A 24,219-nucleotide genomic window follows, 5' to 3' on the forward strand; every position below is an offset into this window, starting at 1 on the left:
TTCTCTTTTTTATGACCCACCGGAATTTTAAATCGTGTGAAATTTTATCTCTTGGGGTTTTGTTACTGAAATAAATCATCTGAATTCAGCAACATTCAGTCGGACCGAAACCAACTTCGGTTGGATCGAATATTGCTGAATTCAGATGATTTATTTCAATAACAAGAGCCTCTAAAGCCAATATAAAGATGTTAGGGTATACACTCATATGGTTTAAGGGATGATTAAAAAGGGTTTTTCTATTAAGTCTAAATCATTTAGAGGTTTATGGATTGTTTTGGGATAAAGGTTAGGGTCACTAAGACACATTGATTTACCTATTCTGCTTCTTTGATGCTCAGACTTTACTTGTGTCTTCGGTCTTCAATTTGCAAAGACTTGACCGATTATGCAATACAACGACTCACGTGATTGACAAACTGAGTGCAAAAATGGTTGCATTAAAACTCTCTCGCAGCTATTTCTCATATGTTTCGTTTTTCCTTCGTACACGTTTTCGTGTGACCTTAATCCGTGTCAAGAGTTTTGAAACAATGCAATATTTGTTATGTTTTTCTTCATCTACTTTCGTGTGACCATGTCAACAGGTTTGATGACAAATAAACACTACATAATCATTACGGCAGGCCTTGGGAAGTTTTAAATGGTGTAGGTTCGAATGCGACGCTTTTTTTTTTAGTACGGTCCACGTAACATTTCGATGTGATGCATTTTCTACATCATGCTGTAATATGTCAAAACGCAAGGACGGCATGGATATACAATACATACATACAGGTGCGCCCGACCATAAGGGCTGCACCGAGTCAACACCAAATCCACTCCCTTAACACTTCAGGGAGAGACCGAGAGAGTTTCGAACTCTCCTTTCTTTTCTCCGTCAAAGCCGCAAGCCCTCCTGCCTCCTCTCGGCGATTTCCAATCCGTTAAAAATTCCAAAAATCTTTCCCTAATTTTATCCTTTTTTTCTAATTCGAACCCAGATCCCCATAAACCGTAGGTTTTCTTACATGATCAGACGCTGTCGACCGTGATTGGCCCACGAAATTCAGTCGAAAGCCACTCCCTCAGGCAGATCTTGAGTAACAAGGTAAGACAGTTTTTTTTTTTTTTTTTTTACCCCTATAATTTTTAATATATTTTTCGAATTTCTGGAATGGTAGAGAGGGTTGTTACCAGAAGTCGCCGAAAACGGCGCAAATTTTTTGTTTTTTTGCCTAATTTATTGAAATTTATGGGTATTTGGATATAACGCGATGATTTGGCCTGTGGTTGGTGGCACGATAAATTGCTTCAGGAATCAACAATTTTTTTAATTAATTAATTAATTTTTTTTTTGTATTTCCGAGGGGTTTCGTGCCGCTTGCGAACACTGATCGAAATATGGTCGATACACTGGGGATTGAACGCCCACTGTTAAAAACTTCTTTGGAACTGCAGAAGTTTTGATCAGGCTGATATTTGTGTTTCCCCATCATCCAGGTTCATGTTACCTTATGAACAGGTTGGATGGCGAAAAGACATCATGGTGGGCCCTAAGAAGGTTTCAATGGTGGGTGTCATTGTCACGGCTACTTCCTGTGGTGTGGGTGAGCATTTTATCTGCCTCACTTTTGGGATCATACCCTAAAATGATCTGGAAAAATTGATGGATGGTGTGGATAAAACTCATACATCATGGTGGGCCCCACAAGGCCCCTGCCTTCAGGACGCAATCTGTTTTCAAACGCATGCCAGTTTCTATTCAAATAATCAAAAGAAAGAAATGTATAAAATGGTCTGTTTTATTTTGATCAGAAATCTCCATTCGATTTTCTAAGAAGAAGAGAAGAAAAGGGATATGTTGGAGAAGATTGGATTGCCGGCAAAGCCATCGATGCGAGGCAGCAATTGGGTGGTGGATGCATCGCACTGTCAGGGCTGTTCATCTCAATTCACGTTCTTGAATAGAAAGGTCTCTCTCTCTCATTGTTTTTTTGTTCTAAGATTTTGTGATCCAATTCCTGTTTTTGAGTATTATGATTGTTTCGATGAAAACCCATGTTAGAAAATCTGTATTTTTTAAAATGCTCTTTTTGGTATGTCATGATAATGGATTTTTGTGGATTGTTTATCTTGGTTTTTCTTCAATGAGGAAATTTATGGGAGAAATTGTGGTAGTTTTATAAAAAAAAGTTTTTATTTTTATTTTTATTTTAAAATTTAATGTTGGATTATGGTCCTTGTTGAAAGATCTATTTGCTTTGATTAAAATGCGTGTTGGAATATCTGTGTTTTTTGCTGATTTTATTCATGAGAATGTAGTTTTTGTGCATTTCTTGCATCTATGATTTCCTTCTATTTGTTATGGATCCAACTGCATAACTAATTAAATATAAAATCTAAATAAACTAATCCTAAAGCGCTAACTACTCCTACTTATCCTGATTGCATTCTAGTCAACTAACTCTTTCAAGATACACGGCATGAAAAAGATAGTCACTATTGGGCATATGTAATTTTTAATTTTTATCTTTTAAAGGGCGTGTTAGTTTACATCAACTATCATGAATTTTCATGATTAATAGTTGATTAATTGTCTAATTTGGTGCAAAATATCATTTAATTTTATGCTAGTTGGTGCAAAAAAACTTGGCTTAATATATGTAGACTATAATGCTTTAGAGGATCCATTGGAAGTAAGAAGATATAACCCATTGAATTCATGACCACCACCAATCATCTTCCTCGGCACTAGATCCTGAAACACATAGTGAGCAGGAAAGGACATCATGCTACAATTCGGTTTTTTAGTCAAACTACTTAAAGAGGTGGATGGGTAGATAATCTAGGGACATGGCATAGAAGGTTATAGGTGAAACAACCTTTTTTTTTTTTTTTTTTCCTCTCGGTGCCCTAGCATCCCATATTGGAGGGGCCCATGGGGATATGATACAGATGATCCACATCTGATTTTTAAACCATGTTTAACATATATAAAGTAATGTCTCGTCTTTGTCGTTACTTCTACTTTGAATTCAAAGGGATGAAATTTTTTATACTCGGCAGATCAATCATTTCCAAGGTAAATCTATGGTTTCAGGACCTGAGCTTGTTTTTTCTTGATTGAGCACCCTCCATTATTTGTAGTTGCCAAGTTTTATACCTCAAAATAGGAGTTAATGACATTCAAGAGCAAGAAAGAAATAAAATTTACTCTATCTTGCTCAATCTAAAACTCTAATTCTTATGTTAGTTTGACGCTTGGACTTGATTGTTAAATCATCTCCGTCACATTCGTGGTGATTTGTAAAAGATAATGATGTGGCATAATACTTCTTAGATGATTCTGCAGTGAAGTTTTCCTCGTTTGACTATAGCATTTGCATTTCAATGGAAGTTCTGATTCATGGCAATAAGCATGGTTTTTCTTATATAATTGTTACAGAGAAATTCTCCTGATCTTCTACAACATTCCCCCGTGAGCTTGTTTGGAAAGAGAAAAGAAGAAGAAGATGAAGAAGAAGAAGAAGAAAAGGAAACTCTTTGGTTATATTGTGTGGCTTTCCCCCTCAAAGTGGCTATTGTAATTTGTAGCAATGAAAATTTCTATGTTCGTATTACATGGTACCAGATAGCAACGATCCTCCAGCGATTAGTTGTCACATGTGGTTATATCATGGCAACATAAATGACAATAGAAAGTCTTGGGGGAGAGTTGAAAAAAATCAGAGAAAACTTCGAGGAGCAATTATGCGTTATGTAGGACAATACAACCATGCTTATTGCCATGAATATGTAGTTCGATTGGATCTTGGGTATGACAATCAAACTTAGGAGGAAGTCTTTATTGTAAACTATTCAAATACTTTGTACCTTAGTTGCATGATCCTTTTAACTAGGTGCCGCTGGTCGTGCAATGGCTGAAGGCATCCATCTGTGCAAAGACTTGGGGCTGTCCTCCATCATTGTTGAAACGGACTCCCGTACTCTATTCGACACGGCCTCTAGCTTTTCCTCTTCATGCGGCTGGAACCTCTGGTATCACCTAGGGTACATACACCAACTATCCCAGCCCCTGAACCTTCGCTTCTCTCATACATTCCGTGAAGGAAATTCTGTAGCAGATGACCTTGCCAACTTGGCCAGCAGTGGTATTCCCGACAGACTGTATCTCAGTTTCTCAGATCTTCCCCGTCTCATTAGAGGAAACCTCGTTCACCCTGCCCCTTGCTCCCTGTCCACGTCCCAACTGTCCACGTCCACCCTGTCCCTTGCTCCCTGTCTCATTAACCAAATCTGCTGGATAGGCTGCCCCCTCCACGTCCAGCCGCTCTTTCCTTGCCGCGGCCTCTCTTTCTTCTTTCTAGGTTTGTCTTTGTTTTTGGTATATGATAGTCGGGGCCTGATCATGTTTTTGTTCTTTGTGGCCCCGTCCGAATGGATGTAAATTGTCTCATCAATACGATACTGGTGGCATTTGCCCACCTTCTCCAAAAAAAAGAAAAGAAAAGGTGCGGCTCTTGCTTTGAATTGCACCGGACTCGCGCTCCTGCTGCGGCCTGCTACCTGTTATACTTGAAAACATTTTGAAACAGATGTTTCCCACTCTCACACCCAAATTTGTTGCCGCTTCACTTCACGCTTTGTGCAACTATACTTACCATCTATAGTTTTTGGAAAGATGGCTAATAGTGCGTGGAAGCAATTGTGTTATTGGATTCATATGTCGGGTTGACAGAAGAAGATGGTATCTTAGAATAGAAGCAAGATTAAGTGCATTGTGTTTCCTTCTTCAGATGTTGTTGATTCATATGTTGAAACGTGGAACTTAATTATTTGATTAGTGTTCAAGGATCATCATGATTATCCAAGCCTTATCCAATTAATTGGGTTCGGCTAAATATAAAACTTAATGATTAGAATAAGCTAAACTATGTCAGAACTTCCAATATGAATTCGAACATGATGACATTGGAAAAGGATTCATGTGGCCGACCCCAATTAGTTGGGATAAGGCTTAAATGATGATGATTGATTAGAATAATATCCAAGGATGCTTGATGGAAAACAAACTTTTTTCAACTTTTGAGGCCTTATATTCAGTCTTGGAAATGATAGATCTGTAAGAGATTGGAAATTTTATCACTGCGTGTTTCATTAGCGAGGAGTCAGGCAAATTAATGAATTCAAAGAAGAGAAAAACAAAGAGAATAAGACACTGCATGAGACTTGGGAGGGTAGGGGCAACCTTAAGGGGAAGGTTGTTTCCATTGGGAGCAGACTGTTGGGAATTTTCTCAAGTGGAGAAATAATACTCAGGATATTTTAAAATGGAATAACTATCTGGGAATATCATATATCTTGAGAGATCTGGTTGATTAGAATGAGATAAGAATAATTAGATGCATTTTGGGCTGCTACATAATGATTGGAATTAGTTGATTTGAATTTCAAAATCTAGATATGCTCCAATTATTGGTTTATGGTTAGATTTAAGAAATAAGGGATTAGGAGAATAGTTGAAAATTGAAATTATCTTAGTAGTTTAAGGGTCCATTTGGGTAGGGGATCCTGCATAATCAGGATCAAGCATAATCCCAATTTTAGTGGGCCCCGTGCCATCCACTTAGGATTCTAGATGCAGGGCCTACCAAAATCAGACTAAGGCTTAATTCCAGTTTAGTGGGATCCTATAGGATCAATACCCAAATGGACCCTAAGAATATTTGTCCCCTCAAAGTGGTCATTCTATCAATAAAATCTATTTTTCGCTTTATATATTGTCATGATCTTTGCTCATTGAGTGTTGACTGATATTGTCTTTCTACTAAACTTCATGTTAGCTGCCCATTTGTAGGACAATGATTGGGTGGCTCCTATTTTTGATCTGCTTCATTTCTGGTCCATGGCCATCCACATTGTGGCAGACGAAATCAACAGTGTCGATCACCATACATGTGTCATGTGTACATGTATGGAGGATATGTTTTTGTTGGTGCTTCATGGAAAACATGGGGGTGCATGTTACAGTAGTAGTCCTCTTAATGTAATACATGCTAATTCAGAATTTGTGCACATGTTCATCTAAAATTTACTTTTATGATATGGCTATTGAGAGAGGAATCTTCTAAAATTTAAAGAACACTGATCTCTTCCTTGTTGGATTAAGAATCCGCATTCTCAAATCTCCTAATTTTCATTTGTTTCAATGAAGTTACTAAGATGGGAAGGACTGGATGATTATGCTTCTTTCTTTTTTGTGTGTGTGTGAATGTGGGTTTCTATGTATTGTTTGTTTTAGAGAGATTATAACAAACTGTTTGTGTTTTAGCAGTTCATGATGAATTATGAATGGTAGAATTAAACTCAAAGTGTTATGCTTTTAGGAATTTAACTATTGGATGAGGTAGTTGTATAGCCTACGTAGGTTGTGTTACTTGTGTAGACTTTTATGGCATAGACATGCATTTGGTGGGCTTGGAATTTGAGGCCGTTTAAAATATTGCTAAAACTATTGCAATTTTTATTGGGATATCGTTGTCTTATTTCCTTTGGAGTTTAATGTAGTTTAGTAAGTTGCTAAATACATTGCAATTCTATCAGGAAACTTAGTTTTTCTTAAAATTAGATGGTAAGGGGTACTGAAGTTTTATGTATTGAAAATGCCAGTTTGTTTTCTGATTCTCTTTAGATGAAATTATTCTGGTTCCGTCCTTCTTTCTCTCCATGGTGTTATTTCTGCTCTATTTCAGATGCTAGGTTTGGAGTCACTCATACCTGAAGTATTACATAATGGCATCTTGATGCGGACACAAGTGCATTCAAGGTGTACCAACGAAGAAAGCGCCAACCACAAGTGCCGTCCTTGTGGATAGGCGACTATTGAGGAGCTGAAGACCTTTCACATGTGATTGGACATATAGAAGACCTCACTTAGGGAAGACACATGTGAAGGAAGATTGGAGAAAGAAGACCGAGCGCCCAAACTTTCCTATACTTATGTTATTTGCGTGTTTTGACTTAGTTAGGGGTCTTTTAGTAATTTTATATCTTTATTTGCTTATTCTAAGGGTATTTTAGTAATTTTATGTCTTTATTTGCTTATTTAAGTGGGCTAAAGCCCTAAACACGAATTTTAACTATTGATTAATGAAAAGCAAACCCTTTGGTTGCCTCCTTCCTCTCTTCTCTCTAATGGTGCTTCTTCTCTCCCCTTGATCTTCTTCTTCTAATTTCTTCTTGTGCCCCTCCAACTTCCTCAAGGTAATAATTTTCTTCTTTCTATTTTTCAGTTTTGGCTAATTCTTCTTCGATCAAAATCTTGAGAACCGATCTAAACCCTAAATCCCCAAATTCTCAAATCCCTAATCCGAGAAACTTCTTGGTTCTTCGGACTAGTGATCTTCATTGATCGATTGGGTGTGACCATGCAAGATCGGGAGGTCTCATCCCTCGCTGGATCCAACCTAAGTAGTAATTGAATTCCACACTCCATGGTTGTAGTGATGGCCCACTCCATTGCATGTTTCCTTTATGATTTTCTTAGTTATGATGATTACTGTTAGAATTTTAGATCATTTATTCCTTTTATTTCCGCTGTTTAATTATGTCCATGAGCATACATCATAATTAGGGCTGTCCTGCGTCAAATTTGGTATCAAAGCCTAGGCTTACATGGTTTTTGTCTAGATCGAGTTATCAAATTAGGGTTTTGATTTTTAGGTTTAACTTAGGAAAGTTCTAGGTTTAGAAAGTTTTCAATTTTAGAAAGTTCCTAATCTGGAAAATTTTCAGATTTGAGTTGTTTCCTGTTTCAACTTAATTGTGTCAGTTCATAGTAGTTTTGCATTCATCGCATTCATCTTGAAAGTCATAACACCTAGTAGTCTAGTTAGGTAGAGTTTGGTTTAAGTCTTCATTGTATGCCCACGAGAAGAGGTAGAGGTTTCGGACTTCAACCTACCATGAATAACGAGCAGTTATCTGAGCAACTTGCTCAATTGATACAAAAGATAATCGCCCTAGAAGCGAGTCAAAGGCGTGAGTTTGCCCGCCTTGAGAACCAAATTACCACTACCATGACTAAGGTGGAGCAACTAGAGGCGTCCCAAAAGGAAAACCCCGCTGTAGGGGAAGATGCGCACTCCCAAGTGGAAGGAATCATTGAAGAACGTGCTGCCACACGTGGTGGTAGTGAGGATAGAGATCGTGGTAATGGTCGTGGTGTGGTGCGAGAGGCACGAGCCACATGTGGTCATCAAGACCGTTATGATCCAGATGAGCGTGCGATGAAGAGTGTGAGAGTTGAGGCCCCGAGTTTTGATGGACGCTTGGATCCTAAGGCGTTCCTTGACTGGGTTGCTGACATGGACCACTACTTTGAGTGGTATGGCATGTCAGAAAACCGTCAAATGCGGTTTGCTAAGATGAAGCTTGTGGGTCAAGCCAAGCTCTTCTGGACTAACACCGAGCGTAGGATAGAGAGATTTGGTAGAGCCCCTATCACACATTGGTATGAGATGAAAGAGAAGTTAAAGAAGAAGTACCTTCCTCTCTCATACCGTTAGAAGCTCCTTGACCAATGGCAATCCTTACGCCAAGGGTCAATGCCTGTCGCTGACTACATCGCTAAATTTGAAGAGTATGTGATGCGATGTGATATCCGAGAAGACCCTCTAGTAACGCTCTCGCGTTTCAAGACGGGCCTTTGTGTGAATCTTCAACGCGAGCTTATTACTCGGCCCTTAACGGACTTAGATGAAGCATATCAAGTCGTGCAGGAGTTAGAGCAATATCTGAAGGCTCCTGTCGTTCGTCGTTTTGAGTCCCGAGACTCCAATGCTAGATCTAGTTCCCAAGGAACTAGACCTAATATTGGTAATCAACCTAGGGCACAGCCGACCATTCCGCCTAGGCCTAGGGAGGACAAGGGCAAAGGGGTTCTTGGTGCCGGTCCTAGTAACATGAGCCAAGTGAGGTGCTATGAGTGTGGTAACCTTGGCCACATGTCTAATCAGTGTTCTACGAAGAGCCGTGGGAGAGCCTTAGTTATAGGCGAATCTCACGAGGGTGGAGATGACCAGGGTGATTATGAAGTTGAAGAGTATCACCCTGAAGGAGGACTTACTGATGAAGAAGAAGTGGATGGAGAAGCAACGCTTGCAGTAGTCAGGCGTGTGTTAGCTCAGTCTAGAAGTAGTGCTGACTGGCGTCGAAGCACTATCTTCTACACTATTGCCAAGTGTGGTGAAAAGAATTGTAAGGTGATAGTGGACAGTGGAAGTTGTCAGAATGTGATTTCCACTAGCACCTTAGATCGCTTAAAACTGAAATCCACACCTCATCCAGACCTGTATAAAGTTTCTTGGGTTGACAAGACATCCCTACCTGTCACCCAGCAATGTCTAGTCCCCATCGAGTTTGGGTCATACAAAGAGTCCTTGTGGTGTGATGTTTTACCTATGAATGTGGGACCTGTTAGCCTAGGTAGACCGTGGCTATTCGATAATGATGTCACAATCTTTGGCCGTTCGAATGCGTGTACTTTTATGTATAATGGTAAAAAGATCAAACTTAATCCCATGCCACTTGAGAATATACTAGGGAAGAAGAAGGATGAGAAGGCAAGTGAGCCTAGAGAAATGGGGAAATCCAAACTTAAGTCTTTACATATAATCAGCGCAAGAGAGTTTGAAAAAGAGGCTAAGGAGGATTCTATGGTGTATGCCCTTGTGGCTAGAGAAATTACACCTGAGATTCCATCAGAGTTGCCCTGTGAGGTGACCTCGGTCCTGAAGGAATACAATGATGTATTTCCTGAAGACTTACCGAATGAGTTGCCACCTATGAGGGACATACAGCATGCCATTAATCTTGGCCCAGGGTCTACTCTACCGAACCTTCCTCACTACAGGATGAACCCTGCAGTGCATGCAGAGTTGAAGAAGCAAGTTGATGAGCTTCTGCAAAAGGGTTTCATCCAAGAGAGTATGAGTCCGTGTGCCGTGCCTGCATTGTTGACGCCAAAGAAAGACGGCACGTGGCGCATGTTTGTGGACAGCCGTGCCATAAACAAAATTACTGTGAAGTATAGGTTCCCTATACCTAGACTTGATGATATGCTTGACATGTTGGCCAGGTCCACTATATTCTCTAAGATAGACCTCAAGAGTGGATATCACCAAATCCGTATACGCCCAGGAGATGAGTGGAAGACGGCGTTTAAACGAAAGATGGGCTGTATGAGTGGTTGGTCATGCCCTTCGGCTTGACTAACGCACCCAGTACTTTCATGCGGGTGATGACACAAGCTTTGAGGCCGTTCATGGAAAAATTCCTAGTGGTGTACTTTGACGATATTCTTATTTATAGTACCACTAAGGAATCACACCTTGAACATTTAAAGAAGGTCTGTAATGTCCTTAGGAAGGAAAAGTTGTACGCTAATTTTAAGAAATGTGCATTCATGTCTAGCCAAGTTGTGTTCTTAGGATTTATAGTGTCATCTGAAGGGATGCGAGCAGACCCTAAAAAAGTCAGGGCCATAGTTGAGTGGCCAGAACCAAAGAACATTCATGAGGTGCGAAGTTTTCACGGCCTAGCAACTTTTTATCGTCGGTTCATTAGGGGTTTTAGCACGATCATGGCTCCCATTACCGAGTGCATGAAAAAGGGAGAGTTCGTGTGGTCTAAAGCCGCCGTCAAGGCTTTTAAAGAAATTAAGGGCAAGATGGTGGAAGCTCCTGTCATGCGTCTACCTGACTTTTCTAAAGTCTTTGTAGTAGCGTGCGATGCGTCTGGTGTCGGTATAGGTGGAGTGTTGAGTCAAGAAGGACACCCAGTGGCCTATTTCAGTGAAAAACTGAATGAGGCAAAACAAAAATACTCCACTTACGACAAAGAATTTTATGCGGTAGTGCAATCCCTGAGACATTGGCGACACTACCTCCTACCGCAAGAATTCGTTTTGTTTTCTGACCATGAGGCTTTGAGATATTTGCATTCTCAGAAGAAACTCAACCCAAGGCATGCCAAGTGGGTAGCGTTTCTTCAGGAATATTCGTTTGTTTTGAAACACAAGGCCGGGGTTGAAAACAAACCAGCGGATGCCCTTAGTAGGAGAGTGGCGTTGCTCAACTCCTTGAGTGTAGAGGTAGTCGGATTTGAGCAACTAAAAGATGAATACCCCATATGTCTTGATTTTGGGGGTACTTACGCGTCGCTCTCTAGTGACCAGCATATTATGGGTGAATATGTTCTTAAAGATGGCTTTCTTTTCAAGGGAGACAGACTTTGTATTTCCCGTATGTCCCTTTGTGAATTCCTCATCTGGGAGCTTCATTCAGGAGGGATAGCTGGCCATTTTGATCGTGATAAGACCATTGCCCTCGTGGAAGATCGTTTCTATTGGCCAAGCCTCAAGCGAGACGTAGCCAAAGTTTTAGGGCAGTGTCGAACATGTCAGCTGGCAAAGCAAAGAAAGCAAAATACCGGGCTGTACACGCCATTGCCAGTGCCACATGCTCCGTGGCAGGACATTAGTATGGACTTCGTGCTCGGGCTTCCCAAGACTATAAAAAAGCAAGATTCCGTTTTTGTCGTTGTGGACCGTTTTTCTAAAATGGCGCATTTCCTCTCATGTTCGAAGACGTCAGATGCGTCTCATGTTGCTCGTATCTTTTTTGATGGTGTGGTGCGTCTCCATGGGTTACCTAAAACCATAGTGTCTGATCGTGATGTTCGATTTACTAGCTATTTTTGGAAGACACTGTGGCACATTATGGGACCTCGTTTGCAATTTTCTACTGCTTACCACCCACAAACAGATGGTCAAACTGAAGTGGTAAACCGTAGCCTTGAAAATCTTCTACGTTGTCTAGTGGGTGAACATGTTAAGACTTGGGACCTAATTTTACCAACTGCTGAACTTGCTTATAATGGGTCAGTTAATAGATCTACAGGGTTGAGTCCTTTTGAAATTGTAAGTGGTTATAAACCTAGAATGCCCATAGATCTCTTACCTATGTCTGTTACCCAAAGGTCTTCTGAGTCAGCCGATGCATTCGCACGCCATATTCATGATTTGCATACACATATTAGACAGCGGTTAAATAAGAGCAATGATGATTATAAAGTTTCAGTTGATTCTCATCGTAGAGTGCAAGAATTTCAAGAAGGAGACTGTAATGGTGCGAATAAGGCCAGAGCGATTCTCTCAAGGATCTGCAAAGAAATTACAAGCGCGTAGTGCTGGACCATTTAAGATATTACAAAAGGTTGGGTCCAACGCGTATCGGGTTGACCTTCCATCTGAAATGAGCATTAATCCAACTTTTAATGTGGAAGATCTAGTCCGTGCCCATACTCCCATTGTTGATACATCGTCCCTTTCATGGCCTTTTTCTGAGTTTGCTACCCAACCCCTTCCACCCCCTCCTCCACCCATTACCCATAAAGAAGCAATTGAGGAAATCTTGGATGACGAGATAGTATCCACGAGAGATGGGGGTTTCCAAAGGTATCTTGTCAAGTGGAAGAACAAACCATCGTCTGAATCTACGTGGCTGTCGGGCGACGCATTGTAGGGTATTGATCCAGATCTACTCGAGCGCTATAAAAGTTTCAACTCGTCGGAGTCGAGTTTTTCTCACCCGAGGGGAATTGATGCGGACACAAGTGCATTCAAGGTGTACCAACGAAGAAAGCGCCAACCACAAGTGCCGTCCTTGTGGATAGGCGACTATTGAGGAGCTGAAGACCTTTCACATGTGATTGGACATATAGAAGACCCCACTTAGGGAAGACACATGTGAAGGAAGATTGGAGAAAGAAGACCGAGCGCCCAAACTTTCCCATACTTATGTTATTTGCGTGTTTTGACTTAGTTAGGGGTCTTTTAGTAATTTTATATCTTTATTTGCTTATTCTAAGGGTATTTTAGTAATTTTATGTCTTTATTTGCTTATTTAAGTGGGCTAAAGCCCTAAACACGAATTTTAACTATTGATTAATGAAAAGCAAACCCTTTGGTTGCCTCCTTCCTCTCTTCTCTCTAATGGTGCTTCTTCTCTCCCCTTGATCTTCTTCTTCTAATTTCTTCTTGTGCCCCTCCAACTTCCTCAAGGTAATAACTTTCTTCTTTCTATTTTTCAGTTTTGGCTAATTCTTCTTCGATCAAAATCTTGAGAACCGATCTAAACCCTAAATCCCCAAATTCTCAAATCCCTAATCCGAGAAACTTCTTGGTTCTTCGGACTAGTGATCTTCATTGATCGATTGGGTGTGACCATGCAAGATCGGGAGGTCTCATCCCTCGCTGGATCCAACCTAAGTAGTAATTGAATTCCATACTCCATGGTTGTAGTGATGGCCCGCTCCATTGCATGTTTCCTTTATGATTTTCTTAGTTTTGATGATTACTGTTAGAATTTTAGATCATTTATTCCTTTTATTTCCGCTGTTTAATTATGTCCATGAGCATACATCATAATTAGGGCTGTCCTGCGTCACATCTGCCTTGCTGGCCGATATCTTACAGGTCACATCAACTGACATGGCCCTTTTATCAGCCAATACAGCCTTGTAATGGCCATTTTTGGGGAAAAATATTGAATACTATTGGTAAAAATTCAAAAAAATGTGAGGATTCTGTTGTATTTTAGCTCACACACAGGAGATGTACTCACTGTGCTTTTTAGCTTCATACCTTTCCTGATGTATTTTTAAGGCCATGGTGGGAGGCCTGAGTAGCATGCTTTGGATATTCTCTTTAGATGAAATTATTCTGGTTCTGTCCTTCTTTCTCTCCATGGTGTTATTTCTGCTCTATTTCTGATGCTAGGTTTGGAGTCACTCATACCCGAAGTATTACATAACGGCATCTGCCTTGCTGGCCAATATGTTGCAGGCCACATCAGCTGATATGGCCCTTTTATCAGCCAATACAGCCTTGTAATGGCCATTTTTGGGGAAAAATATTGAATATTATTGGTAAAAATTCAAAAAAATGTGAGGATCCTGTTGCATTTTAGCTCACACATGGGAGATGTACTCACTGTGCTTTTTAGCTCATACCTTTCCTGTTGTATTTTTAAGGCCATGGTGGGAGGCCCGAGTAGCATGCTTTGGATATTCTGCTATTTTGTTGCTTCTTATGTGGTGTACATGCTGGTTTTGTAAACGTTGTATTTGTAAATATTATAAAATGGAAATGGAATTCGTCAATATAATATAATGGAAATGGAAATTTTATTTTGCCTGGTGTAGAGATTACAAACTTACTGCTCGGATATGCCCAAACAAACAAACAACAACAATAATAATAATAATAATTTTACTCAAAATTCCCTGTTGCGCATTGAATTCGGGACACGGCACATGTGTGTTGGGTACCGGATTCAGGGCATGGCAGACTTGCTCTCTCTCTCTCTCTCTCTCTCTCTCTCTCTCTATATATATATATATATATATATATATAGGACATATATTTGATGGTGTAATGGGTCATTCTTTGGTAAGAATGTTATCTGTCGGGCAATGTTGGCACGCATTATTTGGTGGATTTGGGTGCACTAGATTAAATACAACAAAAGAAGATGTGAAAAAATGGGAAAAATTGATGTTTTACTTATTATATTTTCCAAAATGGTCCACTCTGCTTCGATTCATTGGATCCTACTCAAATTTTGCGTTTTGTTTCTCAAAATAGGCCTTGACTCAGTTTAAAATTAGTTTATAAGTTTCCTTCCTAGTTGAAATGAAGAAAAAAATGGGAAAACTAGAGAAAAATTCAAAATGGACTCTTCACGACCTTGTTAGCCCGTCAAGGCCATATCATCCTCATAACAGTACTGATACGGCACGTATCAGTCCTTATCGGCTGATATGAGCCACATTTTCATAACGAACCAATTCTCCCACCGTATCATGTAACATGGGTGACAGTTTACATATCAGCCAATATGGCCGGTACATAACTGTCCTTGAATACCAGGCTCTTATATTTATCCTTCTGTAATATGTTTGATCTGACCGTGCATAAGGTGGGCGTCACCATGAAGATCACCTGGTGCAAAAATCAGGTCATCCACTCAGCAGGTGAGCCGCACGCCTTTGCTGAATCAGAATGTTGGTGGATATGATTTAAGTCATTGCTTGTTCTCGTACACAGTCACCCAATTAATGAGCGAACAAGCCTGATTTTGTGTGTCGGGTAATCTTAATGGTGGGCCTACTCTACCTTATGTTGGCGGGGATGTCCTATGCGTGTACCTTAAATCAGAATGTTGGCAAGGTTGATTTGGACCATCCACTATTTTTTTGTAGTGTGAACCATCCGATGCATGGACCAGCCTGACCTGTTTTTTTTTTTTTTTTAGCATGGCTCAGATGTCCTAGACATGTAAATGTTGGCACATGAGCTGATTTGTAGGTGATCATTCCCCAATTAAAACTAAATCATCTCTTGCTGGTATGGTGGCCAAAATCCTTTGTATTTATAATCATGATGGTACTCATATTTCACTGTGCCTGTTGAAGCATGGTGCGTATGCTTCCTGTGCCTGAGGTTTATAGTTCTTTTGCCCTGCATGTAGTGTGTTCTTCAAGTGTAGACGTAGACCATATTGTGTCTTTTAGCCTCGGATATGGGCCAATTAACCAAGGGTTCATGTTGAAGTATATTACTGACTCTTAAGCTGTAACATGTGAGGTTTTCTCAACCTATGCATATGTATGAAACCAATGGATGGCTTACAGAAATTGCGGCGAATGGATGGATGTTTATACTGTAGTTGCAATATCTTGTTGTTGGCATCCTGTCTATGAGCATTATGATTGTTAGTTTATATTGTTTCTTTTCTCCTTTGGTGTATATTGTATGTGGTGCTCCCTCATAACACCATACATTTTCTTGTATTAGGGTTTGCTTATGTTTTAATAAAAAAATTCTCAATTTCCCAAAAATTTCTTCTCTTCTACGTTGTATCAAAGCCAGGGTTTCCTTGACCCACATGTATACTCTAACGATGATTAGTTGGCATTGGAGTACCTAGATATGCATTACGAGTACCCCGTGTCTGGCTTCTCATGTCTGATTATTAACGAGTATTTTGCCAGACAACTTACGGCTGTAGTTTCTTGGTTCTGGCATAGTGGTCAGAATGAATTTTTACCTTTGTACGAGTAGCACTCTGAAACTGATATTTAGAAAACAGGACTATTACTTCTCTTAAGAGCCAATTGGACTTCCTTTTTCATGATTTGAAATATTCATCAGATTAATTTTGAAGTGTTACATACACGCATCTCACTCTTTTTCCCTTTTTATTTTTTTTCTTGGTTTTTGGATCTAGCATCATTGTCGCAGATGTGGAGGCTTGTTTTGCAACAGTTGCACCCAGCAGAGAATGGTTTTACGTGGGCAAGGTGATTCACCAGTGCGGATATGCGACCCTTGCAAGAAACTAGAGGAAGCGGCACGCTTTGAGTTGCGTTATGGAAACAAAAATAAAGCTGGCAAAGGTCTGTATGTTTTCATGGTGCAACTAGCACCAATATATGCATGCCAAAATTTCTATCACTATCTGCCTTGGATTGTTTTCTGTTGCCGGACCATTTTAGATTTTACCCTTTTTAACTTATTCCATCAAAGCATCTTATCCCTCCTAGAAATTTGTGGTCATAAATCCCTAACGCAGGAGAAGTACTCTGTTGTTTTTTATTCTCATATGGTCACATAGGTTTCGTATAGGATCCCATATACACACAGAAATACAGCAAAGGTAATGCATGTGAACATTCGCATAGAGTCCCATCATTCCCATTTATGTGTCACTGGTGTCGGAAATGTGAGCTGTGCAAAAGGTGGACCAAGCCATGAAGTTCTCCTGGGGAAAAAATGAGGCCTGTCTACCCATAAGCTGGGTGCACCATCAGAATCAGTGGATAGCTGATCATCTGACCTGTGTATAGGTGCGGCCCACCTAATGAGTGAATGGCTCTGATTTTACAGGCAGGTGATCTTCATGGTGTGATGCATCCTTCACAAGATGCAGATGCCCTACTTGCATTAGAAGTAGGCGGGGAAGACAGGGCTGCTTTTACGATATGATTTGGGAAGTCTTCTGTTAAATGGCTTGAGGGTTTCTTTTCATCAAAAACTTATATAAGGGCCCTTACTTGGACTTTGTGACGTATCATGCTTTTGAGAATAAAAAGGTTAAAAAAAAATGTTTTGTCATCGTTTCTGTGCATTTAGAAGAAGTGAAGGGATGAGGGATAGTTTTGACCAGAGGGTTTTCGAATTCATCCCACAACCAACAAAGCAATCTGGTTCATCCATTTTGCATTATAGTGATATGGCCCATTTCTGTTATTCTAATTCCTTGTCGAAACAATAAAGCAAGGGTTTGGATGGGATCTAGTGTCCCATGGTCTTAAGATTGAAGATGTGTCTGATGTGACTTGGATGGTCAGGTTCGATCTGGTTTGATACCAAATACCATGAGTCACCCCCCACTCAGGTGAGTTGTGACCAGTGTTTTAAATAGCGGTAGCGTGATGTGTAGCGCTCAGCCCTCTATAGCGTGTAGCATAAATACGTAGCGTGTAGCTTACGCCACAGGATACTTCTATTTTTTAATTTAAAAATAGGACAAATATAATAAATAGTGAAAAAAAAGGAAAAAAATATAAAAATGCCTAAAAGATGATTCATTTTATCGATTATAAGCATGTTCAAAAAAGTTATTAGTTATCAGTTATCAAAAGCCAATCCACATATATAAGCCAAATCAAATAATTATCACATCAACAACTTTCTAAGTAAACCACTTTAATTAATAATGTCTAATTGAAACCACAAGTCACATTCTTCAACGTTAGAAACAAAGAAAACGTGAAAAAATAATAAAAAACTAAAATAGTAAAAAAATACATTGTAACTTATGCTACGGACGCTACGCGCTACGTAGTTGTAGCGTACGCTACGACCCTTTTAGCATGCTCTATAGGGGATTTACGCTATTTGGGACGCTCCGAAGCACTATGGCCATGCTATGCTACGTAGCGCAATGGCCACGCTACGCTACGTAGCGTACGCTACGGGCGATATTTGAAACACTGGTCGTGACTCAACTAAGGTTGAATGAGTCAGGTTGACTGATTAAGTCTTGTAACCATGATGGTCTCCCGGGGGCTGGTTTACACCCCCGGATTGCATCTTAGATGATGATCTGAGCTGTTCATCTTCTAGAATCTATGCCATGGGTCATCAAAAAAAAAAAAAAAAAAAACATTTGACTATGATTGTGTATGAAGATGAATTTTGAATAATAAAAAGTTTGTTTTTAGTGGCTCATATTCAAATCCAAGAGTCGAAGGTCAAGATCATCAATGAAGCGTGATTATAAGGTTAGAGCTTCTGTATGCTAGCAATGAGAACATGAACCATTCAGATCATCATCTAAGATGCAATCCGGGGTGTAAACCAGCCCCATACAGTATTGTGATACAGGTTGCCTTACCCTTTCAAAACCTGATCAAACATATTCTGTTATCTGAACTCCTAATCTGATTGTTCTTAACCACATGGTTTTTCCTCAGGAGGTGGTTCGAAAGTGGAGCCCAAGCATGAGGACGAGCTTCTAAATGAGATTCTCGGCACTGACAGAAAACGACCCTTTTCATCAGCCCGGGAGTCCACCGATGTGGTTTCCGAGCTTCAAAGGGCTGCGAGCAGTTCTTCTTGTTCAAATTTACAGGAAGAGGCAGTTACTCGAGATGGAGAGGGAGATATCCTCGGGTCTACCTCCATCGAGAATGAGATTGGGTCACGTAGCCCGGAGGAGCTGAGGCAGCAAGCATTGGAAGAGAAGAAGAAATATCGGCTACTAAAGGGAGAAGGAAAGTCTGAGGAAGCGCTACTAGCCTTTAAGCGGGGTAAAGAGCTGGAGAGGCAAGCCGGGGCGGTTGAAATCGCATTGAGAAAGAGCCGTAGAAAGGCATTGACCTCGAACAGTTCAGCGAGCATCCATAAAACAACTGACAGACCTCAAGAATCCGGGCAAAAGAGCAAGATTGAAGAAAAGGATGACCTTGCATCTGAACTGAGAGTACTGGGCTGGTCGGATGCCGATCTACAAGATGCAGACAGAAAACCAGCGAAGATCAGTTTGGAGGGCGAGCTGTCGAATCTCCTAGGCGAGGTCTCTCATAATTCCAACGGAGAGAGAAAAACTAGCGGCATCGATAAGACCCAAGTCCTTGTTCTCAAGAAAAATGCTCTCATGCTTAAACGCGAAGGAAAGCTTGCAGAAGCGAAGGAAGAGCTAAAGAGAGCTAAAGTTCTAGAAAAGCAAATAGAAGAGCAGGAGCTTCTGGCGGGGTCTGAAGATTCTGATGATGAGCTGTCCGCCCTAATCCGGTCCATGGATGACGGTGATGACAAACATGATGATTTCTCGCTGGATTATTCGCATGATCCGGGTATCGACCTAGAACGCCTTGTCAGTGTTGCCGATGATATTGCTATTGATGGGAATTTTGACGTGACGGATGCTGATATGAATGATCCTGAGATTGCTGTGGCCTTACAATCGTTTGGATGGACAGGAGACTCAGGTCATTCGGATGATGATGTATTGCAGTCTGTTCCGCGGGACACAGAAGCATTAAAGCAAGAAGTGCTTTCTCTGAAGAGAGAGGCTCTTAACTTGAAACGGTCCGGGAATGTTGCCAAAGCGATGGCCCAGCTTAAAAAGGCAAAATTACTTGAAAAGGAGATCGAAGATTTGCAGTCGCAAAGTCAATCTAATTCCCAAAACAACACAGCACCATCAAATTCCATGCGGAAGCCATCAATGTCGGTTGAGGCTGATATGAAAGATCATGATCATGTGCTGCCGCCCAAAAGTAAATTAGCAATCCAGAAAGAGCTGTTGGGTCTGAAAAAGAAGGCCCTTGCATTGAGAAGGGAAGGCCGATTCGACGAGGCGGAAGAGGAATTGAAGAAAGGAAAGGCCCTCGAGCATCAGCTTGAGGAGATGGATAATGCACCGAAAGCTGCGAATGTTGGTAGGAAAGATAGAGACTCTGAACCAGTGCGCAAACACCCAGGTGCTGCCGAAACTCTGGCTCTTGGGGATGAAGAAGAAGAGGAAGCGGATGTGACGGAACAGGACATGCATGATCCTGCAATGCTCTCAGTGTTAAAGAATCTGGGATGGGAGGATGATGATGTTGCATTGGGAAGTGTGCCGAGGCAAGCTCTGAAGAAAACTGATGGCAACTCGAGAAGTACAACTGAAGTGCTGGTTCAGGCACCGAGGAGTAAGGCCGAGATCCAAAGGGAACTCTTGGGCTTGAAACGGAAGGCTCTTGCGCTTCGACGGGAGGGGAAGTCTGAGGAAGCTGAGGAAGAGCTAACAAAGGCCAAGGCCTTGGAGGCACAAATGGTGGAGATGGAAGCCCCACAGAAAGAGCCGCTGCATGGATCTTTGGGTGGTCGTGAGAAGTGTGGAAGAGTAGAAGATGATATCGTGTTACCTTCATCAATTGAGCATATAGGTTTGGACGCAGAAGATGATCCAATGGTGGATGTTTCGGATGCTGACTTGAGAGATCCCCGGCTGGTCAAAGCTTTGAAGGATTTGGATTGGAAGGAAAATGATATAACTAAACTTCTTCCTGTGAGTTCTTCCGTTTTGGTACCTGAAACTTCTCTACCCAATCAAGACAAGCATCTGTCGATCGCAAAAGCGGGCTCTACAGCTGAACTGGGATTGGCGAAACAAGCAAACTTTCTACCTCAATCAGACGGATCGGTGAATTTATTCGATTATCTGACAGGAAATGAGTGGAATAATCCTCATTTATCTGTTGAAAAACTGTCAACTGATGGAATTTCAGAGACCAACATGTCTGCAAACCTCAAAGAAAAAGTGGGTATTGTGGAGGAGATTTCATCTAGTAGGGTTTTAAATCGTGTGGCTGAGAGGAGAGAGAGAGCGATTCCTACTGTGGAGAAGACTCCGACCCACAATGCAGATCCTGGTGTAGGACCTAATTCTCAGACAGTTCAAAGCTCAGGCCGACAAGAAATACTGGCCCGTAAAAGAAAAGCGGTAGCTCTGAAGAGAGAAGGTAAGTTGGCAGAAGCTCGAGAGGAATTACGACAGGCGAAACTCTTGGAGAAGAGTCTAGAAGTAGAACACCACCAGCTCGACACAGGTCATATGGATGTAGTGGTTTCCACTTCTGACAGTATCTCCGCCGTGCAAGAGAGCCGAACAAATCAAGCTCCGAAGCCAATGTCGGGCCGGGACCGTTTCAAGCTGCAGCAAGAGTCCCTGGCACACAAACGTCAGGCATTGAAGCTGCGGAGAGAAGGCCGGATTGAGGAATCTGAGGCGGAATTCGAACTGGCCAAGGCACTCGAGACCCAGTTGGAAGAATTGGGCGGCCATGATTCTGCTGCTGGCAAATCTAAAAGCAAAGCGGAAGCGACAGATGGCGTGGTCATTGATGATCTTCTTGATCCTCAGCTTTTGTCAGCACTTAAAGAGATTGGATGGCAAGATGCTGATATTGTTGAGCGGCCCCAAGAAAAGACGGAAGCTAAACCTACTTTCGTTGAAAAAGAGAACACGGGCTGGGAGAAAGCTGAGCTAGAAGAAAGGATCAAGGCTGAGAAGATTCGGGCACTAAACTTGAAACGGGCAGGAAAGCAAGGTGAGGCTTTGGACGCTCTTAGACGGGCAAAGCAGCTTGAAAAGAAACTCAATTCATAAGCTTAGCAGCATGATCTAAAGAACATACATTTGTATGCACATTGTCTCACGCAAGAGAAGGGGCCTGTTTGGACATACCCAAAATGCCGACGGGAGAGAGATTGGTGCCACCACCCATAATGAGGTATGAGATGAATAATAAGCTCTAGATGAGAGAGATTGGTGCATCATGTTATCTGCCTTTTTGTGGATTTGACTGACGGACTTCTGCCCCCAAAATGTGGAGGGGGATTCGTATTTGCTGCAATTTGTAATCTGGGGTACATCCTAACAGACCGAAGCTTTTCAAATATCTGATAGAAGTTTGTAAAGATGTGTATGATTATCCATGTCGTGGATAATGCTTCTTTTCATTGCAAAGAAACAGCGGCCCATTTTCTGAGGTGTTGTCACCAGATTTTGGGGCGGTACATCCTAACAGACCGAAGCTTTTCAAATATCTGATAGAAGTTTGTAAAGATGTGTATGATTATCCATGTCGTGGATAATGCTTCTTTTCATTGCAAAGAAACAGCGGCCCATTTTCTGAGGTGTTGTCACCAGATTTTGGGGCAACAGATATAGTTGATCGTGAATGTATTTAGATCAAGGACTAGACCGTGGGTTTGGACATTGACTCTTCTTGTTTGGGATGGTTGTATTTATAGAATCCTTTTGTGGTTCTGAAACTGTCGTGTCTTTATGGGATATGCTGGAGTTCCAATTTGGGTAGGAAATTGCTTTCGTCTTCGAGTTTGCCTCGGCTGGCGTTATCTTTTGTTGAAATTAGGTCAAGCCCCCCCTTTTTTTGGTATTGAGGGTATAATCCCCTTCGGGTTATTGTATCATCTTGGTGGTGGTCGGTTGGGTTAGCTTTGAAGTCGGAGAGAGCTTGGATATTGATTTGCTTGCCTTATGGGTCATTCACCTATGTTGTAGACGTTCCTGGTGAGACGAATCTTTCCCCACTAAGCTTTGTTCTCGGATAGCTAAGCTTAGGGGCTCATCCCTTCGTCAGGAGAGTTGCTCATTCTGTCTCTGAGCCCTGTGCTTTGAACAACTCGGCTTAGAAACATGTCCTGGGTCCTTGACCACCTCAGTTCAGATTCTCTTGTAGTTTGTTGATCGTTCTTTTCTCGTGAGGGACCAGTTCGGTTTTCCTCATAACAATTGCCCCCCACTTCCGAGCTCGTCATGTATGAGTTCAGGTAGCTACTCTTGTAGCAGATCTGGCTGAGATCGGAGGGGGTGTTGCCTTGCGCCCCTTGACACTTGTCCACTCGAAGTGGTCGAGTTGGACGCGCCTTCCCTGAGAGCTGAGAGAATTCGAGTTGAGGAGGCGCAGGGTACTAGAGGTGGTTCTAAGCACCAAAGCTCGGCCCCTGAGGAGGCTGCTACGGAGGGCTTTCATCTTCCTTAATTTTGAGGCATTTAGTCGTGCCCCTAAGTTGGGGGCAGGACCAATTTTCTAAGGAGGAAGTAAACTCGTTGTTGAGATATCTTGAATGTCTATGAAAATTAAAACATGCTCAAAATCCCACTAACTGAAAACATCTGTGGGATCAATGACTCTCATGGATATTACATGCTCCTGAAACGGCATGATAGAGAGACTTTTAGTAAGCGGATCTGCAATCATCTGCTTAGTGCCGATAAACTCCATAGACACTTGATGATTCTGAACTCTTTCCTTTACAACAAAATACTTGATGTCGATGTGCCTCGACCTTGACGAATGCTTGTTGTTACTAAAGAAGGAAATCGCAGCTAAGTTATCTGTAATGCCCCGAAAATTGGCGCCTGATTACATAGACTTCAATCTCGAGTTATCGGGAGTTAACTTAATAAAATATGCATGTGTCTTCATTCAGATTCATAAAAAAAAAAAATAAAAAAAATCAGAGTAACGCAAGTTAACTTAACCGATACAAAGCAAGGTAGAGATAGCGAAAAGTTCAGAAATATAGGACTAACGGTCAAAAAAACAATTTAAATAGTGGTGATCGCTCAAAATGAGGATTATATAAGTCACAAAATACATACGCAAGATGATTAAAGTGTAAAGTTTTTCATTTTCACCCTATCCTCAAAAACGTAATGATGGTAGCACAAGCCGATCTATGCCTACCCGTCCAAGGGTTCGCTAGTACCTACATTAATAATATTACTTGGTGTTTTAAAACACCATCCCAGGTGGGGAGTGAGTAGCTAACTCAGTGGTTCTATTAATTCTAAGTTACATATGTTATCGACTCAATCAGCGCGGTTAATGATAAACAAGACATCAAGCATTTCTTAAATACTCTTGTTAAATGTATAAATGCGATTATGAAATGATGCATGCACCTCACAATCCAACACTCCCTCACAAGCGACTTCAACGCCTAATTCATAAATGCTAACACTCCCTCATCATGCGACTCCAACGCTAAATCGCCATATTCTATCTAATGCAATGCGATTGATGCGT

General features: G+C 41.3%; 1 protein-coding gene across 2 annotated transcripts; it reads left to right on the top strand.

Annotated features, from left to right (window-relative positions):
* The first annotated feature begins 788 nt into the window (after positions 1-788).
* Positions 789-22,134, top strand: LOC131241345 (uncharacterized). 2 transcript variants are annotated; one of them, XM_058240160.1, is made up of 4 exons: positions 789-1,090; positions 1,821-1,954; positions 16,335-16,503; positions 18,586-22,134. In XM_058240160.1, exons 2-4 carry the CDS (start codon positions 1,841-1,843, stop codon positions 21,768-21,770), a joined length of 3,468 nt encoding a protein of 1,155 aa, XP_058096143.1. In that variant the 5' UTR covers positions 789-1,090; positions 1,821-1,840; the 3' UTR covers positions 21,771-22,134. The 2 variants fall into 2 exon arrangements, with proteins under 2 accessions (XP_058096143.1, XP_058096144.1); XM_058240161.1 differs by having other exon boundaries at positions 1,824-1,954.
* Positions 22,135-24,219: the final 2,085 nt, after the last annotated feature.

The sequence above is a fragment of the Magnolia sinica genome, chromosome 3 (assembly GCF_029962835.1).
Source record: "Magnolia sinica isolate HGM2019 chromosome 3, MsV1, whole genome shotgun sequence".
Taxonomy (NCBI): Eukaryota; Viridiplantae; Streptophyta; class Magnoliopsida; order Magnoliales; family Magnoliaceae; genus Magnolia; species Magnolia sinica.